This window comes from Etheostoma cragini, chromosome 13 (genome assembly GCF_013103735.1).
Source record: "Etheostoma cragini isolate CJK2018 chromosome 13, CSU_Ecrag_1.0, whole genome shotgun sequence".
Classification (NCBI taxonomy): Eukaryota; Metazoa; Chordata; class Actinopteri; order Perciformes; family Percidae; genus Etheostoma; species Etheostoma cragini.
This window is the reverse complement of record NC_048419.1, coordinates 18,216,636-18,239,924: the sequence shown is the minus strand read 5'-3', so window position 1 is coordinate 18,239,924 and position 23,289 is coordinate 18,216,636. Positions and strand designations below refer to the sequence as shown.

The 23,289-nt window shown below is 37.6% G+C and overlaps 1 protein-coding gene across 1 annotated transcript in view; it reads left to right on the top strand.

The window, feature by feature from the left end:
* Positions 1 to 15,095, top strand: part of gabra6b (gamma-aminobutyric acid type A receptor subunit alpha6b) — a 31,853-nt gene extending 16,758 nt beyond the window's left edge. The window contains exons 9-10 of the mRNA XM_034889043.1: positions 6,346 to 6,602; positions 11,536 to 15,095. Of these exons, the coding sequence (XP_034744934.1) occupies positions 6,346 to 6,602; positions 11,536 to 11,548 (270 nt within the window). The 3' untranslated portion in view covers positions 11,549 to 15,095. The remainder of the gene's footprint in view (positions 1 to 6,345; positions 6,603 to 11,535) is intronic.
* Positions 15,096 to 23,289: the final 8,194 nt, after the last annotated feature.

Here is a 23,289-nt window from a genome sequence, read left to right as displayed (position 1 = left end):
ACTGTTTGGTAGCTCAGTAGGTAGAGAGCACACCCACATGTTGATGTTCATTCCTGGATACAAAGTCCCAAGGTTCGATTCCCAGCTGCATCAATTTTCTGCATTTTTATCCTTTTCATGTCCAAGCGGTAGTGAAGGCGGAAATTACAAACTATGATATGATTTTTTTATCACTCTTTTCAACATACCAGACCATGACTTTTTCATCAATTTTTTGACATACTATACTATGACTTTTTTGACATACTACACTATGATTTTTTATCAATTCTTTTCCACATACTATGTCTTTTTTATCAAATTTTTCAATATACTATACTGTTACTATGACTACAACATACTATTATACTATGAATTTTATATCCCAATTTTTACATATTATACCATGACTATTTTTTGAAATACTATACTATGACTTTATCACTTTCTTTGCGTCTTTTTTTTTTTTTTTTGACATACCATACTCTAAAGAATTTTTTTCCACACACTATTCAGTAACTGTTTGGTAGCTCAGTAGGTAGAGAGCACACCCACATGTTGATGTTCATTCCTGGATACAAAGTCCCAAGGTTCGACTCCCAGCTGCATCAGTTTTCTGCATTTTTATCCTTTTCATGTCCAAGCGGTAGTGAAGGCGGAAATTACAAACTATGATATGATTTTTTTATCACTCTTTTCAACATACCAGACCATGACTTTTTTATCAATTTTTTGACATACTATACTATGACTTTTTTGACATACTGTACTATGACTTATGGATATACTACATACTATGACATTTTTATTATTTTTTCCAACATACTGTACTATGACTGTTTGTTGACATACTATACTACGATTTTATCACTTTTTGGGCGTTAACTACAATATTATGAAATTTGTCCGACAACTATGACTTTTTTTCTCATTTTTTTAGGCATGCTCTACAAGTAATTTTTTATTAATTTTTTCGACATACCATACTACAACCTTTTTTGACATACTGTAGCTACTATGACTATTTTATCACTTTTTTCGACATACTGTACTATGACTTTTTTATGACTTTTTTACTCACTTTATATATGCCATGACTTTTTAATCACTCTGTTCAACATTCTATACCATGACCATTTTTCGACATAAGACACTTGACTTCATCCCTTTTTTGGTGTCTTAGTTTTTTTTTCGACATACTATACTATGACTTTATCACTTCTTTGGCATCTTAGATTTTTTTCGACATAACATAATGTGAGTTTTCAAGAGCTTTTTTTCCAAACCCTGACCTAATACTGTTTGGTAGCTCACTAGGTAGAGAGTGCATCAATATGTTGGTATTCACTCTATGATGCAGAGTCCCAATGTTCAACTCCTGGTTGCAGCAATTTTCTGCATTTCTTTCCCCCTCTCTCTCCTCTTTCATGTCCAAACTGTAGTGTAGGCGGAAATGACCCACTGTGCTATGACTTTATTGTCGCTTCTTTCAGCATACTATACTATGACTATTTTTTACATACTATACAATGACTTTATCGATATACTACATACTATGACATTTTTTTCAACATATATTACGACTTTTTTATCACTTTTTTTGACATACTATACTATGACCTTTTTATCATTTTTTTGACATACTATACTATGATCTTTTTATCACTTTTTTCAACATACTATACCATGATTGTTTTATAAAATGTTTTTGACATACTATTCCATCACTTTTTTATCACTTTTTTGACATACTACACCATGACTTTTTATCATTTTTTTCTACATACTATACTAATTTTTTACATTTTACACCATGACTATTTTTTGAAATACTATACTATGACTTCATTACTTTCTTGGGGACTTTAATTTTTTTTTTTTGACATACCATACTGTGAAGGCTTTTTTCCACACAACGTTCAATCACTGTTTGGTAGCTCAGTAGGTAGAGAGCACACCCATATGTTTATGTTCATTCCTGAATACAGAGTCCCAAGGTTCAACTCCCACCTGCATCAACTTTCTGCATTTCTCCCCTTTCATGTCGACGCTGTAGTGAAGGTGGAAATTACAAACTATGATATGGCATATTATACTATGACTTTTTTTATTCGTTGACTCTTTATCAATGTTTTCCACGGACTCTGTCTTTTTTATCACATTTTTCAATATACTATACCATGACTACTAAGACATACTATGATACTTTGACTTTTTTTGTATCACTTTTTAATCACTTTTTAAAATACTATAGTATAACTATTTTTGACATACTATATTATGACTTTTTTTCAACATTCTACACTATGACATTTTTTTTTACATATTACATTATGACTTTTTTATCACTTTTTCAACAGGCTATACTATGACTTCTTTTTATTACTTTTACAATTACGTATTTTCTTTACCATTTCAACATACTATGCCATGACCTTTATTTACTATGACTTTTTCATCTAATTTTTTAACATACTACACTTTGATATTTTTTGACTTACCAAATTAAATGATTGTTTTTGGTTAGCACCGCTCCAACAGGCAACCCTCAAGTAGTCACTGTAGGATCTGGCACAGATTCACTTCCCAGCCTGACTGGCCCTTTTCATGAAATCTTTTGACATACAGTACAACACTTTGACTTTGTTATCCCTTTTTTGACATACTAAACTCAGGGATGATTCCAGGATTTTTTTAAGTGGGGTGGCACCTGGGTGACCAATAATTAGTCAGGGGGGGACCAGGTGATTTAATCAGAACACAGCATAGATAAACCTGCTTCGAATTATAGGAAATATTGGATCAGAACAACCCAATTTAATTTTGCTAAATAAAACCCATCAAATTCATAATTAATTTCACTTGTTTTAATTTTCAACAAATACAGCACACATTTCTACAGGTATTTTAGGCAAACTTTTGGATAGTTATCATGGAAACATTAATTGAAGGACAGGGAAGATTTTTGTCACAGAAACATATACAAATAAAATATTAATCGATTTCTTTTGATACACTAAACCATGAGTTTTTATCCCTTTTTTTTTGACATAGTTTATATACTATGACCTTTTTCAATATACATTACTATGATTTTTTTTCTTGGTCAGTACTGCTCCAACAGGAAACCAGCAAGTAGTCACTGCAGACTCTGACCCAGGTTTGATTCCCATTCCTATCTGGTCCTTTTCATGACGTTTTTTTTTTGACATACCTATATTTTCAATATGCTATATTATGACTTTATCTTTTACCAACAAACCTTAAAATATTCCACTTTTGTTTAAGACATCATTGGTATTATTCAACATTTCAATGAAATTCATCCTAAATAAAACCATTCCCATTTTTCCAACCATTCTCACTACTTCACCTTTTTCTTACTCAATGATGTCAGCAATCCAATCAACCTTTAGCAATTTAGCTTTTCGGCATTCACAAGCATTTTCTGCAGCAAATGCATTTCCTGGTTTTCATACATGTCTAAGATTTTTTATTTATGTGTATGCCTAGATTATTAGTGATACATGACAGATAGGCTACATTCCTATAGTTGTCAGTAGCCCTTTTCATAGCCTCAGCACCAATACATTACTCGTGACTTGGTCACCCATTGCTCCGTTCACAAACCTTTAGGGGAAAATATAAAAATGTTCTCTTCAAAGATCTACAAAGTAAATTTTGTGATCTCACTAATGCTTGTTGCCCAGAGTTAGGTAAAACCAACATTTACATCATCCTGGCCTGGCCTGGCCTTCCACGAGGAGCTTGCAGAACCAGCAAAGAAAAGGATTAGAGCAGGTCTGCGGAAATGTTGGATTTAAATGTTTGGTTTGCCCTGAACAAACATTTTATCGGTTTGATTACAGTGTTAACTTTTGTGAAATATTTTTGACATTTCCCCAAGGTTTGTGTAAGGAGGACTACGTGACTCACATTGGGATATGGTATTACTCACGTTTTTGAAAGCCTCTTCACTCGTTATAGTTCCCCCTTTAGCAAGTCAAATAGGAAGCTAGTGTCTAGGGTTGAAATCGTAGTATGAACTTGTACAACTAAGAGATTGAAGAGGATGATCTGTCAGAATAGCAAGTCTTTAGAAGTGTTGTTTTCTTCCATGCCTATCAACAAACCTGTAACTTTTCCACAGTATTGTTAAATGCAGTTTAATATTTAGAAGATGTTGTTTATGTGTAAAATAACATATTATTTTGTGTAGTATTTGTTTACACTTGTCAGTTTTAGTCCATCTTTTACTGGTTGAACCTGTATTCTAGCAGCACTTCTGATGAATTAAGACCATGACACAGACACACAAACTAATACTTAATACTATCATGTGTATTTTACATTTTTAACCCCATATACATTTTTATTCTCTTCTTTTCTAAACCTAAAGAATAAAAGAGTGTCATAGCTGAAATATCCAGAATACTTTCTGCCTTCCTTCAAATACATTAATATAAATAGTACATGTACATGCACATATCCATCTCTCCTACCTAATAATCATATGTATCCACTCAACACCCACATAGATGAACCTACAGGCTCTTACTCCCATGCGGTGTTGGTAGTGCACAGTTATCAGTAACCTTATTTCACACACATTAGATTAGATTAGATTCAACTTTATTGTCATTACACATGTACAGGTACAATGCAACAAAATACACACAATGAAACACATTTACATGATTACATTTACACCCACCCATTTACACCCACCCATGCATATGTATGCCCACACCCAAACAACATCCATACATCCATCAGTCAGTGGTCATCCTCCCCTGGTTGAAGTGGGTCTGCTGAAATCTGGAAATCACTGGATAAAGAGAAGAGGAGCTGATCCCTCTGGGATTTGACCAGGAAGAAACAAAGCGAGCCTGTCGTCATTTTCAAAAATAGCTATGTATCGGATCAGCTATACATACGTTCAGTACGTCACACACAAGCCTGCATGATCTTTCAGTATAAAAGAAAGCACTTAAGGGATAAGCAGCTGATATATGAAGCTGCAGCCTGGCGTTGTTGGAGTTTTGGACATCAACCAGTTACAACAGAAAACAAATAGACCTTTGAGACCAAATTCTTGTTTGAGCATAATTCCTCAAATTAACCTTGACTTTACAAATGAGCTAACAAAAGGAAACATACCAAACTCACAGATAGGGGAACAAATTGTTACTGAGTGATGAGTAAGCTTAACGTCGGGATGACCAGCTGTTAAATCACCAGGACCCACTCACTCTCAAAGCCCTTTTCCGCTGTCATGTTGCTATAGGGCTTTATCACTCCAGATCTATTGTTCTTTATCCCCTTATGTGTGAAAGGCTGACAAGATGTTTTTACTGTAGGTTGTAGTCCCCCCCACTGTCTTTCTATTTCTCTCTCTGTCACACAGTAAAGGAAAACTTGCACAAAAATAAAAAAAATGGTAATGTTGTTCAGTTTAAAATTGGTTTAAAAGTGGACAAAATATATGAGCATTATATACCCCCCAAAAAATAGTTACACATGAAATCATAAGGCTTCACGTGCTAAATATGTGATATATGTGATAAATGGGTTGTTGTTTTTTCAATGGATCTACTGTTAGGTACTACACTGATCCATCAAGAACTGATTGTTTGTATGCATGCTTTTTTGATGGTACTTCAGGTTGATACATTACTTTATACAGTTGTCTTTGTTTAATAAAAAGGGATGGCTCTCTCTTTTAGTCTCTCTCTAACACTCTCTGACTCTACCTACAAGCAACACGATGTTCCTTGACCCATTTCCCAGATATATTCTTCCTTTCTCTCTGTACACATACACTGTAGCTGATTTACAACTATTAGAGCAGGGGACATGTGCTGAGATCACACTGGTTTACTGAAAGTTGATGAGGCACAGCAATAACCGTGTGTCAATATACCGCGAGGCTCTTTTGTTTGAAATGATTTGTTTGCTTCCCACAACTGTGTCAACTTCATGGAATGGGTTGATTGAAATCATATCAAATCAAAACAAAACATCATTGATTTCCTTTGTTTAGCTTGATTACTTGTGGTACCCATTGATATTCTAAACACACACATTTCCCAAATGCACTGATCAACTCACTAATGTGCATATATGACATCAGGATTCATTTTCATCTACTTTTTTATTCTCTGTGTAATGTGTTGGGATACGTTTCCTTTTTACATGCAGAATCAGTTTCTATTACAGTATTACCAGTCTTAACACATAATATGACTCTCTGGTAACAGCTCATTACTAGTTTCATTATTAATACCCACATATTAAATCATGCAATATTCTCTTTAATCAATTTCCTCTAGCAGATTATCTATATGTTCCTTTTGCCTCTCCAAGGTTGATGCCAGTAGTGTGCTAAAGAAGAGGATGAACTCTGCCCCGCTGTTTGACCGTCCTGCCAAAACATTCCCCAACCCACCTGTCAATGCCCAAGCCTTCCTGCAGCAGGGTTCAGCTGTACCGGCCAACAACGTTCTGACTGGCACCAGCATCATCGACAAATACTCCCGCATCCTCTTCCCGCTTTCGTTTGGCGCCTTCAACCTGGTCTACTGGATAGTCTATCTCACTAAGGACACGATGGAGATGTCCAGGTGAACAGATGGCATGGTTGTTACCAATAATTTCAGCACCTCCTCACTGAAAATAATTTGAGGGCATCTTGCTCGACCTTAACCAGGTTACTGCAAAACATATTCACAAGAAATTTAATTAGATTGATTACAACCCATATTTTTTATGTGCAACATGTGAATAAGCCTAAAACAACCAACAAGACTGTTTAAACCTCTTTAAAATTCTAATCTTTTGAACACAAAGGTCTGTGTGTGTGTGTGTGTGTGTGTGTGTGTTTTTATAGTATGTATTTTTCTTCTTCAGTAAAGTTTTTTTGGGTTTTTCCTTTTGTATTTAGTGGGCCAGCCTGAAAGTTTATATACTATTCAGCAACCACACAAAGCTCTAATTATTTACCATTTGGCCTCCCAAATGTGTCACCAGGGTTGAAGAGTTGGTCAGAGATTTGATACACAACAATATATATATATATATATATATATATATATATATATATATATATATATATAGACATTGTATAATACTGGCAGGTTCTGTATTTGCCGTTCAATGTTTTGCAGGTTGTCTAGCACTGTAAAGTGCCAATGGGCTGCAGTACTCATAGCCTGTAGATGTCTGCGCTTTGCATACAAAATGAACTAAAGCCTAAATTATTAATCAACTTTAAGTTGATTAGTATTGGAAAAATGCAATATACAGTAAACAAGATTTTAGATCTTAGTGGATTCAGATTTAATAATATGCTATGAAACCCTAACCCTACGGACCACATCTACTGTGTGGCTTACCATTTTGGTAATATCTGTGATATCTGGTGTAGAATTTTAATCAAAACACCATATAATGCAGTCTCTTCAAACAGCAAACAAACAGGATAGCTACTGCTATTGTTAAGTCTCAGAGGCCCATTGATGTTGTTTTCACAAGTGGACCTGAAAAAATGAGACATATGTATGATTCACATTTGTAACTAATTATAGATACACACAATATTCTACATGATGTTGCTATTCCCAAAGCAATATGTCTGTCAGCAGATAAAATCACGCTGCAGTCTATTGATGACATCAAGAGATGTATGTTGCTCTCATACATCACCATTATGGATCCTGTAATGTTTGACACTTTGACAGAGTGCTAAAGGGTTATGCTGGTTGAAGGAGAACGCTCTTTTTATGGTGTTTGCACATGTGCAAGATTGTTTATTTGTCCTAACCATATGCTCTAAACAGATGCATATGCCTGGTTGTGCATTGCTGTGAACGCTATCGATGCACTTCACCATAGCGTGGGTTCAGCTTCTTTCATTCCCTGCCTTGGTCTTTATCTAAAACGGGAATAGCCCTAGGGCATTAGCCAAGACAAGTCAGATGACATAACAGTGTTGGCAGGCATGGGGATAGCTCTGTGTGACTAACCTTTTTAGTGACACTGTCTCAAATGTTTCTATTAATTGATTGAGACTGTAAGCAAGAATGCAGATCCTGACATACTTTATTTGGGATGGCAGTGGTGGATTTCAGAACCTGGGAATCAATAGGAATAAGGAAATAATATGCAATACAGTTTGCAATGTATGTGCAAAACACAGGAATGGTTGCATACACAAGGGTATGTAATAGTATGTGCATTGTGCGTGTGTCTGTGTGTTTGGGCGTGCTTGCCCTGATACATACATACAGACATAAAGCCCAGTAAAATGAGATCTGGGTAATGGAGATGATTTTGAGTGGCTTGGTGTAAATTGGAGATTACAATAGCACATGTGATTGAACTAATCTGTGTCTGTATAGAGCTTTAGTAGACACCGGCTCTGATGATAATGAGAGCATTCCTGCTCAGTGCTCTAGTACCACAGCTGAATCACAGTTCATCGTATAATGCTTCACACTTCCATAATTAACACTTTATATTTCATATTTTTATGCAGCACTACCCACACTAGAGACCCCTTCTTCTGATTCACCTGAATCCCAATATCACATCCATTCAATGAAAGCGGGCAGTGCTTTTTTCACTCGAGAGAAGTGAATATACAGCTCCTGTGGCCCTCACTAAAAGCACATGCAACAGTGCATGCAACAGACCTCTTTCTCTCTTTGTAGCATGCTTTTATTATAGAAGGCCTTCCTGCTAAGATGAGCTGGACCAAAAGAAAAGGATATCTGTTTGTGCAAGTGCGTGTGTGCAGGTGGATTTTTTGTGTGTCTGCTTCTGTGAGGATACAGCCGAACAAGTATATAAATGTGCCATGGCAGCAGTGCCTACCAACTGGAGGCTATTTTAATGAATAGCACCATTCAGGGCATGACATGAGGAAAACAAATTTGCTGAAAACACTTCCTTCCACGAAGGGCCCCAGCTGGTTGGCTGACTGGTTGCAGGCTGGCTGGCTGACTGGTGTATGTATGTCAGAGTGGGTACAGCAGGCGATAAGCTTTGCCCCTCTTTATTGCCCATCAGAGTGCCTGGCTTGAAAAACTACTTCCTCAGTGTTACTCATAAATCAAAACTGCTAAATGCTGTTTTCAACTCAATTCCTATTTTCGACTGCAGGGCCGTAGCTATAACGTTGCTGTAATGATCATTCAATTACAGCCCACTCAGACAGGGAACGGAGAATATAAAATATAAAACAGCATCCCCTATCTATCATAATTCTCTCTGCGACCTAGTGGGAATTGCTATATTCGCCTTTGTCACCTAGTTTCTCACACATCTACCTGTGTTTACATGGAGGTCTGTGTGTGCAGTCAAGTGAGGAAATGTGAATATTTACAATTCCTTATAAGATAAACTGTTATCACACAAAATAACATCTCTCTGTCACTGACTTTCCCTTCCCTATGCATGCTGTTTCTCACTCTCTCCATCCTTCACAATCAACTACCTTCTCTATTTCTTACTTTATCTCAGTGTTACTCTCTCAGACACACACTCCCCATCTCTCTGCTACCCCCTCCCTATCTCTATGCTCCCCCTCCCATCTCTCCCTCATAGTGAACTGTCTGTACTCTGCTTTCTTTTTGGTAAGACAGGGCAGCCCAACAGGCTAAGCAGAGTGCTGTCCCTCTACTTTATCTACTCAGCATTAATCATACAGTCATTTCAGAACAGAGAGAAATCTTGTCTCCACAGGACTGTCCAAATGTGTCTCGTCTATTAGTCTTCTATACCAACTGTATAGCTGTACAGACAAATACAGTTACTGTAATGTAACAGGGGAGCCTCGTCAAAAGAAAAATGGTTCCATCACTATAAGGTCACAAGTTCAGTTACTGCAAGAACCAATATGAGTCTGTCAGCAGTTGTATGACCTGTCAGTGTACCCTAGAGCAAGACACTGAACTCTGCTCGCTCATTAAAAGTCACACCGGATACAATTATGAGTTATTAATCACAAGTCATAGATTTTTCTACACATAACATTAGTTATTAATTTTTTAAACCAGTAAATCAACAGTAAATATTGTCTAGTACACAGAATGCACCAATACACACAATACCGCATTAAACATCAGCCGCAGAAATTACGTGTTTCTGTTTGGCTGGCAAGTGTGTTTTAAAATTGTCGTAATGTTGCAATCAAGTTGTAAAAATCCATATATGTCCAATATATTCAATTCCAGATAATGATACTAACATTTTTCGGACAAATTGTTAATGATTTGAACACATTTTTTACATGAACACTTTGTGTCACAGCATTCTTTTTCTCCGGTTAGTGTAGTGTGTTATTTTCACATCCTGCACATGCCAGGACACCTTGTATCTATCTATTGCTTATTGTTTATACGAAGTAGCCTCAAACTGAAAGATGGCTGTTCCAATTTGGTTAAAAGATGGAAGCCTTCAAGAGAAAATAGTTGACTACATTAATTTCAAGTTAGCTTTTGCTTATCAGAGAATACTGCAAGAAATAGTAAGAATGAAGACTAAGACTTAGACAACTACAAATGAACCTTTTCCCTCACTTGTTTGTTTGCCCTGGCTGTTTATTTTGACTTTTATGGGCATTTATAGAATACTTTACAATGATATGTTGCAGTCACATATACATGTGACAAGCTTTTGAAAAGGATGAATTTAAATCCAGCAAACTAATTTGTACCAATTGAAACTAGTACTGAAATAGTACATTGTTTTGACACCCACCCTATGGCCACATAAACCCTACAATATGTAAACTTTTAAGCATATAGCCAGGCTAGCTATTAGTTGAAGATGTACACCATCCCACAGTCACTAACAGCTGCACATAAAAACAAACATGAGCCCACCGCAAACATTTTAGAAATTGTTTTAATTAACTAATTCATTTAGCCCCGTTTGCCCGTCAAACCACAGGGTCACGGTACCTATTCCATCCCAAAATGCCTCCTCACTTACTTACCTACCTAGCTACCTAGCTACATACCTACCAACTAGCACAGAAAGTTGTTTGTAGAAAGTTTTGCCAGAAGCCATGTAAGTTCTCGAGTTGAAAATGGCTCTCTGTGCTGTCAAAAGTGTCTCCTGCTTTAACACATCAGGCGGAGGAGGTGGAGGTGTGAACTACCTGGCAGAGATTCCCAGATGTGTTTCACAGGATCTTTGTGAACAACACTGGCAGCGAGGGACTGAATAAATCCAAATTTTAAATTCAGCCTCGAATGGATGCCAACCTTCACAGCAAGAATAAACTGGAGATGTTACATCATACCAACGTGCGTTGTGCGGGCAGATGTGGCCGCATGTGAAATGGAGTAGGTGTATGTATGGAGGTGTATGCATATATCTATGTGTTTAAAAATTATAATGAATTTAAAATCCATAATCAAAGAGACAACCTTTATTTGCTCTGGGCAGCAAACCAGGGTGCGCCTCTTTCTCTCTTTAACACAAACACTGTACACAGTGACCTTTTGATTTTTACTAATTCTACCTTTCTTTCTCTTCCTTGTCTTACAGGGATAGCGTTTAGGCCAAGAGTTCGTCTTCCTGGGCATCACACACACACATAAACACACACTTTCATACACTTGCATGGGCGTATACATACATATACACAACAAAAAGATGACAGACGCTTGCCAAGCACTCTTTTAAGCCGCCTCAGTGCATTGTATGTCTTTTTAAGTACTCCTCTGGAAAGTGATTGTATTGAGAGCAGCTGTACCAGCAACCATTGCCAACTTGACCCTGGAGCTCAGGTTCTGTGGGCTCCAGGTTCTGGAACTATTTCAAACAGGTACAACATATCTCCATGTCTCTTTCCTCTCTTCATTTCTGTTCCCCGATATATATCTATAATGTCACATGTGTCACATTTTCAGTGTCTGTCCTGCATCCCCTGCCTGAGTGGATGGGGCAAGATGGAACAGCTAAGCTAGCTAGGTTGCAGAGCCACTACTTTGTTGCATGTATTTATTTCTCTGTGTCCAACATTTATGCAGTTCCATACATGACAGTGATCTTGCACGTGTGTTTCAAATGACACATTCCCTACCCTGATATTTAGAACACACTGGAGGGAATGAGCGTACTCGTTATCCTGACTGGATCCAGTGTGACTGACTCACAGCTCTTCTTTACACTCCCCCCCCCCCCCCCCCCCCCCCCCCCCCCCCCCCCCCCCCCCCCCCCCCCCCCCCCCCCCCCCCCCCCCCCATAACACCCACTATCTTTTGGTTGACTGGCGTAATTTTCCTCAACTGATGGAGTACAAAGGATGTGAGGCCAAATTTTCAAAGGGTTTTTCATGTTTTGCTCCACAGATACGTACATTGGCCTGGCTCTATAGTCACATGCACATGCAAATGGAGAAACGTGCACATATTGAACAAATACACTAAAACAAGCACACATACTTAACTTATACTTGTGCTTTTTCCACAATGACAGGATTGTACGTCATGGATTTCCTGTAGACACAAATGAAACATCAGTGCATGATTCATGACTATGACAACATAACTTCCATCTGACATCATGTTTTAGAAGAAATCCCAGAAACACACAGTACCTGTCCACAGGAACAAGAGAGGAGGACACTGCAGAATTGTTAGAAAAACAAATTGTTAAGTTTGCCAGACATTTCATATAAATCAGAGGAATTTTATGAGCTACAAAATGTATGGAATGCAAGACACTTTAGTGGAACAATGAATGCAAATGCCATGGATGATGGCACGTGTTATATACAGGTAATCCACTACTGCACATATATTCACAAGCATCTCATACCTTAACCTGTATCTTGGCAGCAACAGATTTCTTCTTCCCAGAGAGGATGTAGACTGATGTTTCTGTGTATTATAGTGGTATTAGTTGCAGTTAAACTGGTTGCCAATTATTTATTGAGATAACAGCTCTGGCTCCCAGTTTTCATTTAAAAAAGCAGCAAAAAAGACACCTAAACCTATCATCATCAATTAAATTAAATGCCAAAACACATTCATTATGAATCCACTTGCTTGAATTTGCATATCATTATGCACAGTTTCCAATTAAGTTGAGATTGTTACATGTTAAAGCCACGTGGCATCTAAATATAAGCTTATGCGTGTTTGCTCCCTCGTAACATCCATCATCCGTGAGGATGTTGTCATTAAAGGTGTCTCTTATTAACACAGGCACCTCTTAAAATGCAAAAAATAGCACACGGTGCCATGAGATAATTGTAGTCTTGAAAAATTTACACTTCCTCCTGTTGTTTGGATATTTAAAAATTAACATTTTAACACAAACTTTATGTTAAAAGGAATTGTATAATTGATGTAAATTGCCCCTGTGTTGCACATACTGAGGGCCCTATAGAAGTAATTGAACGAGAAGCACCATGATTTCCTGTTTTTGAATATTGTGTTTTCTATTGATTTTTTTGCCAGTTGGAAAGGAAGCTCTTCATTTATTGTAATTATGTGTATTTCTTATGAGCACTTTGATTTGTGAATAGACCGTTATGGTAGAACTCAGTTCAACAATGTTGATTAAATAAACAAATAATTCATCATTATCTTTGATTTAATAGAATAAAAATATGCAATGCAATACACAAATGCAATATAGATTCTAGTTGGAACCCCAAGGTTGGTATCCATTGCTTAAACTGTATTTTAAAGTTGGAAAGCTTTTATGAACTTGTTACAAACATGCAACTCTATTGCCAGACAAGAACATCAATATCAGACGAGTCAGCAACAGTGCCAAGGATTTTTAATTGTTGCTTTCTACAATATCTGCATGTGGCAAATATGGCATGACTAAGGAATGGTTAATGTTAGGCTACCAAGATATTAAAAAGGCAAACTTGTGACAGGATGCAAACGCAGTCTCCGGCTTTAAATCTTCTGGTCAGTTGACATTAAAATGACCATGTCCTTGTGTCAATTTATGGAGTGCAAAGGATGATTAATTTAAAAAGACTGTTGCCAGTCTATTTGTCTTTGACCTGTACATGTACACCAGAGGACTAAAAGAACAGTGATGTCAGACTGTATGCACTGTCTTTGTCTCCTCCTTCTTTCTCTCTTCCATTCATCTCCCTCATCCCCTCTGTCTTTGAGGCAGAGGCTGATGAGACAGGGCATTTCCGCTCCTATTGCCCTGTATGTCAGACTCTATTGTGGGAAAACCTGACCGTCAGTGAACTCAGACTGCTACAGAACTGCTGGCTCAACCCCAATGGAGCCTCAGAACACCGATGACCTCCCACCTCCAGCAATGACTAAGTGTCTTTCTGCAGAGCAAACTTCAGTTGAATAGTCAAACAGAAATAAGCTGCAGTTAGAGGGTTTGTATGGATGTTTGCACACATTTGTGTGCTTTTTTTATATGATTAAGCTTGTTTGCTTTTATCAGTGACCCGATTTATCTGGCCTCCGGCCCCAGCCTCGCTGATCAGCTCCATCGCACCACCGTGAGAACCACACTTGCATGACCTCCGACCCTTTATGTGCTTGTTAGGGTTGTTGAATGTAGAAGGTCGTGAACTTCATAGAATATAGAATTCTATTGCTATGGTGACTGCGGCCATAAACTGCCCTTTAGTTAATTTTGTTTCATTCCACAGACATTGGCTTTATTGATTCTTTCATTTAGCCAGCATTTATCTCTTTTTTGTATTACTACACTGTCATTTGCCTAGAAATTGTGGACACAATTTAGAAGACAATGAATGCTTTACGATGTTATTTCACATGTATATTTTGTGAATATGATTAATTATTTCGTTAGGTTGCTATTTGTAGTCCAACTGTATGACCCCGCTTGATGATCAGCTGCACTGCATAAACCATGTGTACTGGTTTGAATGACAACTTTTGTATTTTTAGCAGTTTCATCCATATTTGCTCCTTGTACACATTGCTCTCCATTAGTTTTTATTGTCACGAGAAAGGCTTGTTTTTATTGCAACAGAAACAATATCTGCATATGCAGGTCCTTTGTTCCCTGTTAATAAATGAACTCCTACTCACTTTTCCCAGTGATTTATACATTACTATGCTCAATAAAGTAAGATTATGTATTCACTTTGTATATAACTGTCACTATGCAGTGAGAGATACAGTCTTTGTAGATTTAGGCTTTGAGGCTCTGCTCATTGTGGGATTTGAAAACCCACTCTTTATTGTAAGACTAAGAAGATGCAATCTCTGTAGCCTTTCTTAGCAGGGCATGATCTTATCATTGCTGCCACAATTGTCATTATCCTCATGTAGAAGAAAATCACAATGGTTGATCTTAAACCAGTTCTGTTTGTTACTTTTAACTACCCAGTATGAAGCCAGTAATTCTCATTTCACACATGAATGCTACTGTACACTATACAAGACTGTACACTGTAGCTCCCAGCAATCATAGTAATGATGTTATATGTTATGAGAAGACTGCATGGATGTGGTTTTGGGCCGTGACTCACGAATAATATAGATATAAGTCAGTCTCAATATGTTCTACTCAATGGGTTAAGGCTTATGACATTGTTGGTTGGCACAAGTTCACATATACGTGCAGTGCATTTTCAACTCACAAACCAATTGTCAGTTGTTCTTTTGTTTTCTTTACTTAAAGGTCCCATGGCATGAAAATGTCACTCTATGAGTTTTTTTTAATATTAATATGCGTTCCCCCAGCCTGCCTGCAGTCCCTAGAAATGGTTATAGGTGTTAATTGGGCCCTGGGTATCCTAATCTGCCATGAGGCCACACCCCCAGCCTTCACCTTGCCCCTCCCCTGCTTTCCTCCTCAAAAGCTGCAGACTCAGAAATGGCACATACTAAGGAAAGCTAAATGTGGGACTGGCTCTAGTGGCTGAATTTCTGCACCAAGGCTGAATTTTGGGAAAGGGACTTCAGAAATGGTATTAGGGGACCACTAAGGTATATACAGTATAAAAGCATCCAAAGAGCACCATGTCATGGGACCTTTAAAACACCTAATGACACACATAAAGGCATGCATTTAGCCCTAAAGGAAAGTGAGCCTCTAACCCCATCACTATTAACTTTCCATTTATCCTCCACCCCCCAGTCACACTCTCCTCTCACTCTGCTTTCTTCCCTCTACATTTAGAGCAGCCAGCAGGCAGAAATAACCAGAGGCCTGGGGACAAAAAGGAAATCTTACGACCCAACTTTCACTTCTGTTTGAATGCAAACGCATGTGCTTCCAGACACGTCTTAGTCTGGTTCACCGTAGCCAATCACAAAAGGGTAGAGTGCCACCTATTGGTGCACAACCTGAATCCTTGCTTTTCTCCTCACTACCTATCCACTCTCCCTCCTCCCACTCTTACACACTGACTCACCATATGTTTTTACACAGGCACAGAGAAAATCTCAGTTTGAGTGCACACAGTAACCACATGCACACAGAGACTGACATGTGGAAATATCTTGGTGTGTGTGGATGCACACAGATGCTTGTGCATGCATGAATATGTACAGAATCCCAGCATCGATTTATTAATAAGAAAAGCTGAATAATATTACAAGAATATGTTTTGAATGACTTTGAATTAGATTGTCGCAAAATGTTACACAGCCTTTAGCCTCAAGGTTTTTCTATCATTTAAGAATAAATATATTCAGTCTTTAGGACCTCTAAATATTTAGTTAAAAGGATGATACATGTGGACAGAGAAATAGAAGTTTACTCTGCTGACCTTTGACCCCCAGAAAAATGTTTACACACACACGTAAACACATGCTCCTCCTATGCATAGAGTGAAGGCTTCTAGGCCAAAGTGTATTTGTGTCTCAGTGCTCTTCCACTGTGAACAATTTCCACAGCGCGGTCAGCAGGCACCATATTAACCACATCAGATTCACTCAAATGCCAGCCTGTCACATGCAGTCTGATTCATCAACTTTCAACACTTTCAACCCAGGAAAGAAGATATAGCGACAGAAGGCAGGAAAGAGGGAAGGGCAGTAAGGCAAAAGAAAGAGGAAAGTGAGGGGATAGTCAGGAACAAACTGAGAAGTTGAGACAAAAGAGGGGAACAGAAGGACTGAGATATTAAAAGTAGAAAGAGGAATGGAGATTCAGATAAAAGATGAATTAATAAAAGGGGCGCACAAGCAGAACTTCAACTCTCTCGTGCCTGACATGCCAAGCTGGTGCTTGACGAGAAACACCACGGCACAAGCCAGCCAATTACCCAGAACGCGGGTGTCACACCGTTGGGAAACACACTCTCTCATCTGTCTCTCTCTGTGTGAAAGAGCCACAGAAACACTAGCGGTGGTGTTTTGTGTGGAGATGCCGGCTAAATCTTATTTCATTTCGTTCCATCTCCTTTTCGTCTGAAGGATGTAATGTGGTGTCACACAGATTTCATTTTCAGCTTAGTGGCAGTACAGTACATGAAACAATGCTTAGGAGTTTTCACTTGGTGTGGAGCTTCTTGAATGGCACTATCACCAGGCTTGTTACATTTCAGCTGTTGAATATATGGAACAATATGGGCCTAAAGTGTTGATCCAGCAAGGCTCAGGGTCCTCATTCATTCTTTTATCGACCCAAGGAGAACATCTTTAGTGTTTTGTGTTATTATGCAATGTGTCCCGGTTTGAAATGGAAATTATATGTGAAGAGGCTCATCACAGCTGGAGTGACTTTCTAACTGTCAAAATAATTTTTAACGGGGAGAGTTTGCTCCTTAGGATAATGATTTGTGTTGTTTCTTTTTTACCTTTTAATTGATCTTAGTTAGGATACTGCAAGAGGAAAACACTGCTTATACACCAGAAGGGAGGACATCCATTAAATGTGATTAAACTCGCAGAATATAGGAAGTAAAACTGAAAAAACATAACAGAAATGTAACCATATGTGTATTATGTGTTTCGGCAAAATGCATTACTGCTGTCATAAATACTACATATCTAAAATGCAGAGATTATGGTAATAAGCTTATCTTTTTCAGTTTTTAACTGTGTTTGAATACAATCTTAAAGCTAAAATTGCAGAACAGTTGACTACTGTGACAGAATTATTTCAGAATTCATGATAATCCCAGTACAGAGCAAACTTTCTCAGCAACAAATAAAATGTGCAAATGAGCCCAGGTGACCTGATCAGAATGCAGAGGGACATTCACTGTCAAAAGAAGATGGACATTAAGAATTATGTTTTTATTATCTTAATTTATATTTTAAAGAAATGGTTGTATTTTGTCTAAAGATTATTACAGAATCACAAAAATTACTACACAAAAGATTCTGTTTAAGTGTGTGCAGATGTGTTTAAAAGTCAAACTTTTTTAATTAATGCTTTCCCTGAAATATTTTTTGGGGGATAAATAATTTTTGAGGGATAAATAATTACGTATAATTTGTGACAAAAGAATTACATCCTAACCAAAAGGTCCTCCTTTCACATAATTTACTTGGAAGATTGAAAAGTGCGGACATTAAATTTGTGTTGCAAATGTTTAGCATATTTATTACTTTGCATTTATTATTGTCTTATTGGTTATTGCACCATTACGAAAAAAGTATAGGCTTAACTGCATCTGATTCTGAGCCATTAGTGGAAAGTTTACAATACACTGATCTGTATTTAGCTTTGGTAATCCTCCTGTGTATTTGACCTTAGTCTGCTACATCATGGTGGGTTCTATGTGCAGACCCAGTCTCATTTCAAGAAAAATTATTCCTGGTTAATTTGATGAGGAACATCCTGTTCTGATTAGACCTGCACACGGGGGACGGATAAAAATAACCACAGAATCAGTGAAGAACGAGCTCCGTCGATATACTCCAGCGCTCCTCACACTCTTGGAACAGAAACACCGCACTGGGCAGATGAGGAGCTTCAATCAGCATTTTGATGTAATGATCATTTGGTCAAATTTAGTTTAAGATTTAAACTTCAAAAGCACCATAGTCCTTAGAAATCTCGAAAATGAAAGATCATGAGGATTCAGGGCAACTCCAGAGTTTTGAATGCTTGGTGCCAGTGTCTTCTTTCAGGCATATACCCAGAGAATCAAAGAACTATTTTTTGGGCTGGTTAAAAAGAGATATACATACAAAATATAAAGTTTGTTTAAAGTTTTCCAGCAGTTGCGGACTTGTTGGACCGTGTGAACACAGCCTCCCTCTTTCATCCTTTCAACCAACTTCTTGAAAAGTTGTTGTAAAGAAGTGTGGGCATATCCAAAAACCTGTGATATCCAAGTCTTTGATCAAGTTTAAAGGTAGCTGTGTTTCTCCTTCTTATCTGGTCTGCTGCCTTGCAAACTGTTGGCTGGTGGGTTTGTGTGCAGCAACCATGTTAACGCACAGAGCTGACCAGGAGCAGTAAACAGGAAAGATGCCATAAACTGGGCGTAAACTGCGGTATAAACCCTGATTGAGACACATATTCCAAAAGCGCTGTATACATGACCAAAGAATGCTTCTAAAACCGGAATAAAACCAGAATATCCCACGCTTAACAAGAAAATGATATTTTTGGGAAAAAGGCCTTATTCGGAATGTCAACCCGGAATTTGCTGTTTACATGACCTCTATCAAATTTGTAATATTGTCATATTTGGAATAGTAGTGGAATATTGGCATGCATGTAAACATACTAACTGCTGGAAAATAATATATTCCAATGTCCTAATTCATATCGTCCTAAATCAATTATCCAAATTGATTATTTGGTTCATTGTACTGCATATTCATGGCTAAATGGTATTCTGTGCAACATAAATACAAACTGTACACCACATGTACCACCACCTGGTCACCACTTAAAACAAATCATCGTTGTAATCACTTTTGGCATTTTAAATAACCTATTGGCATTGTAGACATGGAGATATGGTGCAGTCTTTGTCAGCTTAAAATTTGGTCTGTATAAAGTCTCTACATAGCAACAGCATATCATTAAACGACTTCTTGATACCATAGTAACCAAGTTTTTCTCATTGCAAGAGGTCAGTTAGAGCTTGCATGGAAGTTGGCAGAGTACCAACAGCTGGGTCTCCCACGCTGCTAGGTGAAATGTCACATCTCAGCCTCTGCATCAGATTTGTGTTCTCCTCCTACAAACTACTCATGAGTACACATCAGATTTTTGTTTGAATGTGGACATGTGTAACAAATTCAGAGTTGTTACTTTGCATAAGACTCTCTGTTGTCTTAGAGAAGATGAGAATGTGATAATGTATCTCCTTTCCACAGTTTCATTTACAAACAACTCTGAGAAATATCAAATAGCAAGTTCCTGTGTCAATTGATTTAACCGAAAGTAATACAAATAGCTTGTTGACGTCAGGGAAAAAATAGCATTTGAATACAAAGTGTAACAAATATATCTGAGTTGAAGACTACACTTTAATAATGAAGTTCTTGTAATTTGTAAGACCAGTGACGAGAAATTAATAGATGTGATTCTAGGCAAGCCTGGGCAACAAGCCAATTGAAATGTACTGAAAACCATCTCATTTAAACGAGGCATTACAGATTTTGTGTTTGTTTTAGATAACAACATAACATAACTGTGAAACAACCTTGCTTCTTTTTATGTCCACAATCCAGTCATGAGGCCTGAAATTACATTTTAAATGACGGGCCGGCGCATATGGGAATAAAAAATGCGGATTCAAAATCAATAAGTCTTTTAAAAATCATTACTAAATTAAAATGATAAGAGGTGTGCTGTAAAATGTCGTCTAGAGTCGGAAACACTTACCGTTATGACACAACAGAACAACTGAAAAATGATCACAATTTGAAGGTTATTAAAATAAAACGTCGCCAGGATGTCATTTATTGTATATTGAACATTAACGTGACATACTGGTGCCACCCACCACATGACATAGTGAATTGGAGAAAGGTTAAAACCCCCATAACTGTCTTCAGAAGTGCAGAAGCAAATACCTGATGACAACGACTCACATTTATTTTGCCCCCTCGGAAAACAAAAAGCAGAGTTTATCCCTCTCAAAATCAACTACAAAAAAGTACCTAAAACTAAATGGAGGTAAAGCTGATCAAAAGACTTCCTGCTGCTCCATGATATATATTATACAGGTTACATGTTAGAGCATGCCACTTTGAACCGGGCCAGGTTAAAGGGACAAGGGGGCGTATGTTAAGGAGCTTGATGAATCATATTGATGATGTATCTAATGCCACCCAAAACAGTGTTGATGGCTGACTCCCTTGTTGGTCATTCAATTGGGAAGGCCCAGAGTTACTGAGTACCATTTAACCCTGATTACTTTTATTGATCCTCAAGAACTTAAGCACTTGTATTGGTTTTAACTCTTCCATTTAATTGTATTTGCTATGGTTATTGAAGTATTTTTCTAATATTTCGACCAGAAACCGTTGATTTTACCAATTCAAAATAGTCGTTGTGAATGTATCTTTAATAGCAATAGCACTTTCAATGTTAGTATTGCAGGAATATTGTATAGGATTGCATTAAGGTAATATTTTTTCCTCTGTCTACATTCATGGCATATATTACCCATACCTCTAATTGGGTAAATTGTGTTCAAACATTGCTGGGAAACCCACTACACAGCTAATCACTACTGCTGGTTGCTCAGTTGTCCAGTGATGTATATGACACATACTGTTACACCTAAATCTCACATCCATTCAGAGCGTGAAGTGTAGTCTTACTCCTGACACTGCAGTTTAGGCAAAATACATTCCATTTTTAGGATTACAGCAGCAGAGAGAGTGACAGAGAGAGAGAGAGAGAGTGATAGAGAGAGAAAAAGAAATAGAGAGAAAGAGTCTGTACTTAGGAACCAGTCAGGAACCAGTGCTATTAAGCAGCTTGGCGTGACCTCAACATCTAGTTTACAAGCTACTGTAGATATACAGCACTATGGATGCCCTTGCCCTTCACATAATATGAAGCAAGACACAAGCTGATTGCCAAGATGTAGTACATCAGAATGTATTTCTTAAGTTTTCAAATGTTTTAAAGCATAATGACATTCACTGCTACAAAAAAAAAGAAGAGAAAAATGTTGATGTACACACATCCTCCAACCTGGCCAGCACTTATAGTATATAAAAAGCGGAGATACTTTACAAGAAGGGTACATTAATTAGCATTACCTAATCATAAATCATCATTAATAAACCGTTGATTACAGTTAAATAGGATGTCTAACAGATTACAGTTGATAATAGTTGACTAAGGTGTCTATTTTAACATTAGTCAATGAACTAATAAGTCTGTTTAACTGTTTATTAATGGTTTAGTAATGTTTTATTAGTAAGAAGAAAGTGTTATTAAACATTAATCAAGTGAACAGTATTTTATATACAGTATATTGGTAAAAGAAGCACACATTGGCTTTTGATTTTAACTCTTTCCTGCTTCCAACGTTATTTACATGAATGGATATACCCAACTTACTTTTTTTCAATGAAACGAACCTTGAGACTGTTGAGTGGAATAAGGTTGGCAAAAAAAAGATGCTGTGCTTGTCTACAAAAAGCCATTTGCCAACACTAAATATTAAACAAACGGCAGACAATGTGTAGTATTAAGTTGCTGTGAGCTGTAGCCTACATTCACCACTTCTAAACAGAGATAAAATATAAAGTAATCTCTGAGATTATTCCTTCACAGCGCTGTGCAATGCAAGAAAATCTCAGAGCAAAACCAGGCAGACACGGCACTTTTCATCAGACTTAGCCTGGGTCGGGTTAATTAAGTCTACTGCTAACTAATAACATTATCGTTGCCAACATGCCCCCGCAAATCAAATCCCCTACTTCACTGTTAACTGTCGAGCCACTAAACCTGTATGGAAATTAACACCTTTGCTGAAATGTTAAATTTGTTGACGGCCATACGACACAAACAACACTATCTCTCTCTCTCTCTATCTCTCTCTTTCTGTCTGCCTGTGCAAAATATTTTTCGTGAGGGACCAAGTGAAGGAGAAACACTCACACACAAACACACACACGCACTGCCATGAGTCCATGAGGCTAATGTCTGATTACTCCACACTGTCAAGAAGACATTAAAATTAGTTGAAATATGATTGAATGACAGCAATTTATAAAGTACACAGATCTACTCTGCCAACCAGCATTAAACTCTACTGTAAAATGTACCTACAGCCCCTGTCATTTCTCCTCTTTTTTTGTTCAGAGTTTGCATGTCTTAAGTGGAAGATTGATGACAGGCCTCATGCTGTGGACAGAACCTATGCTAATGAGGAGCACAGGAGACCTCCCC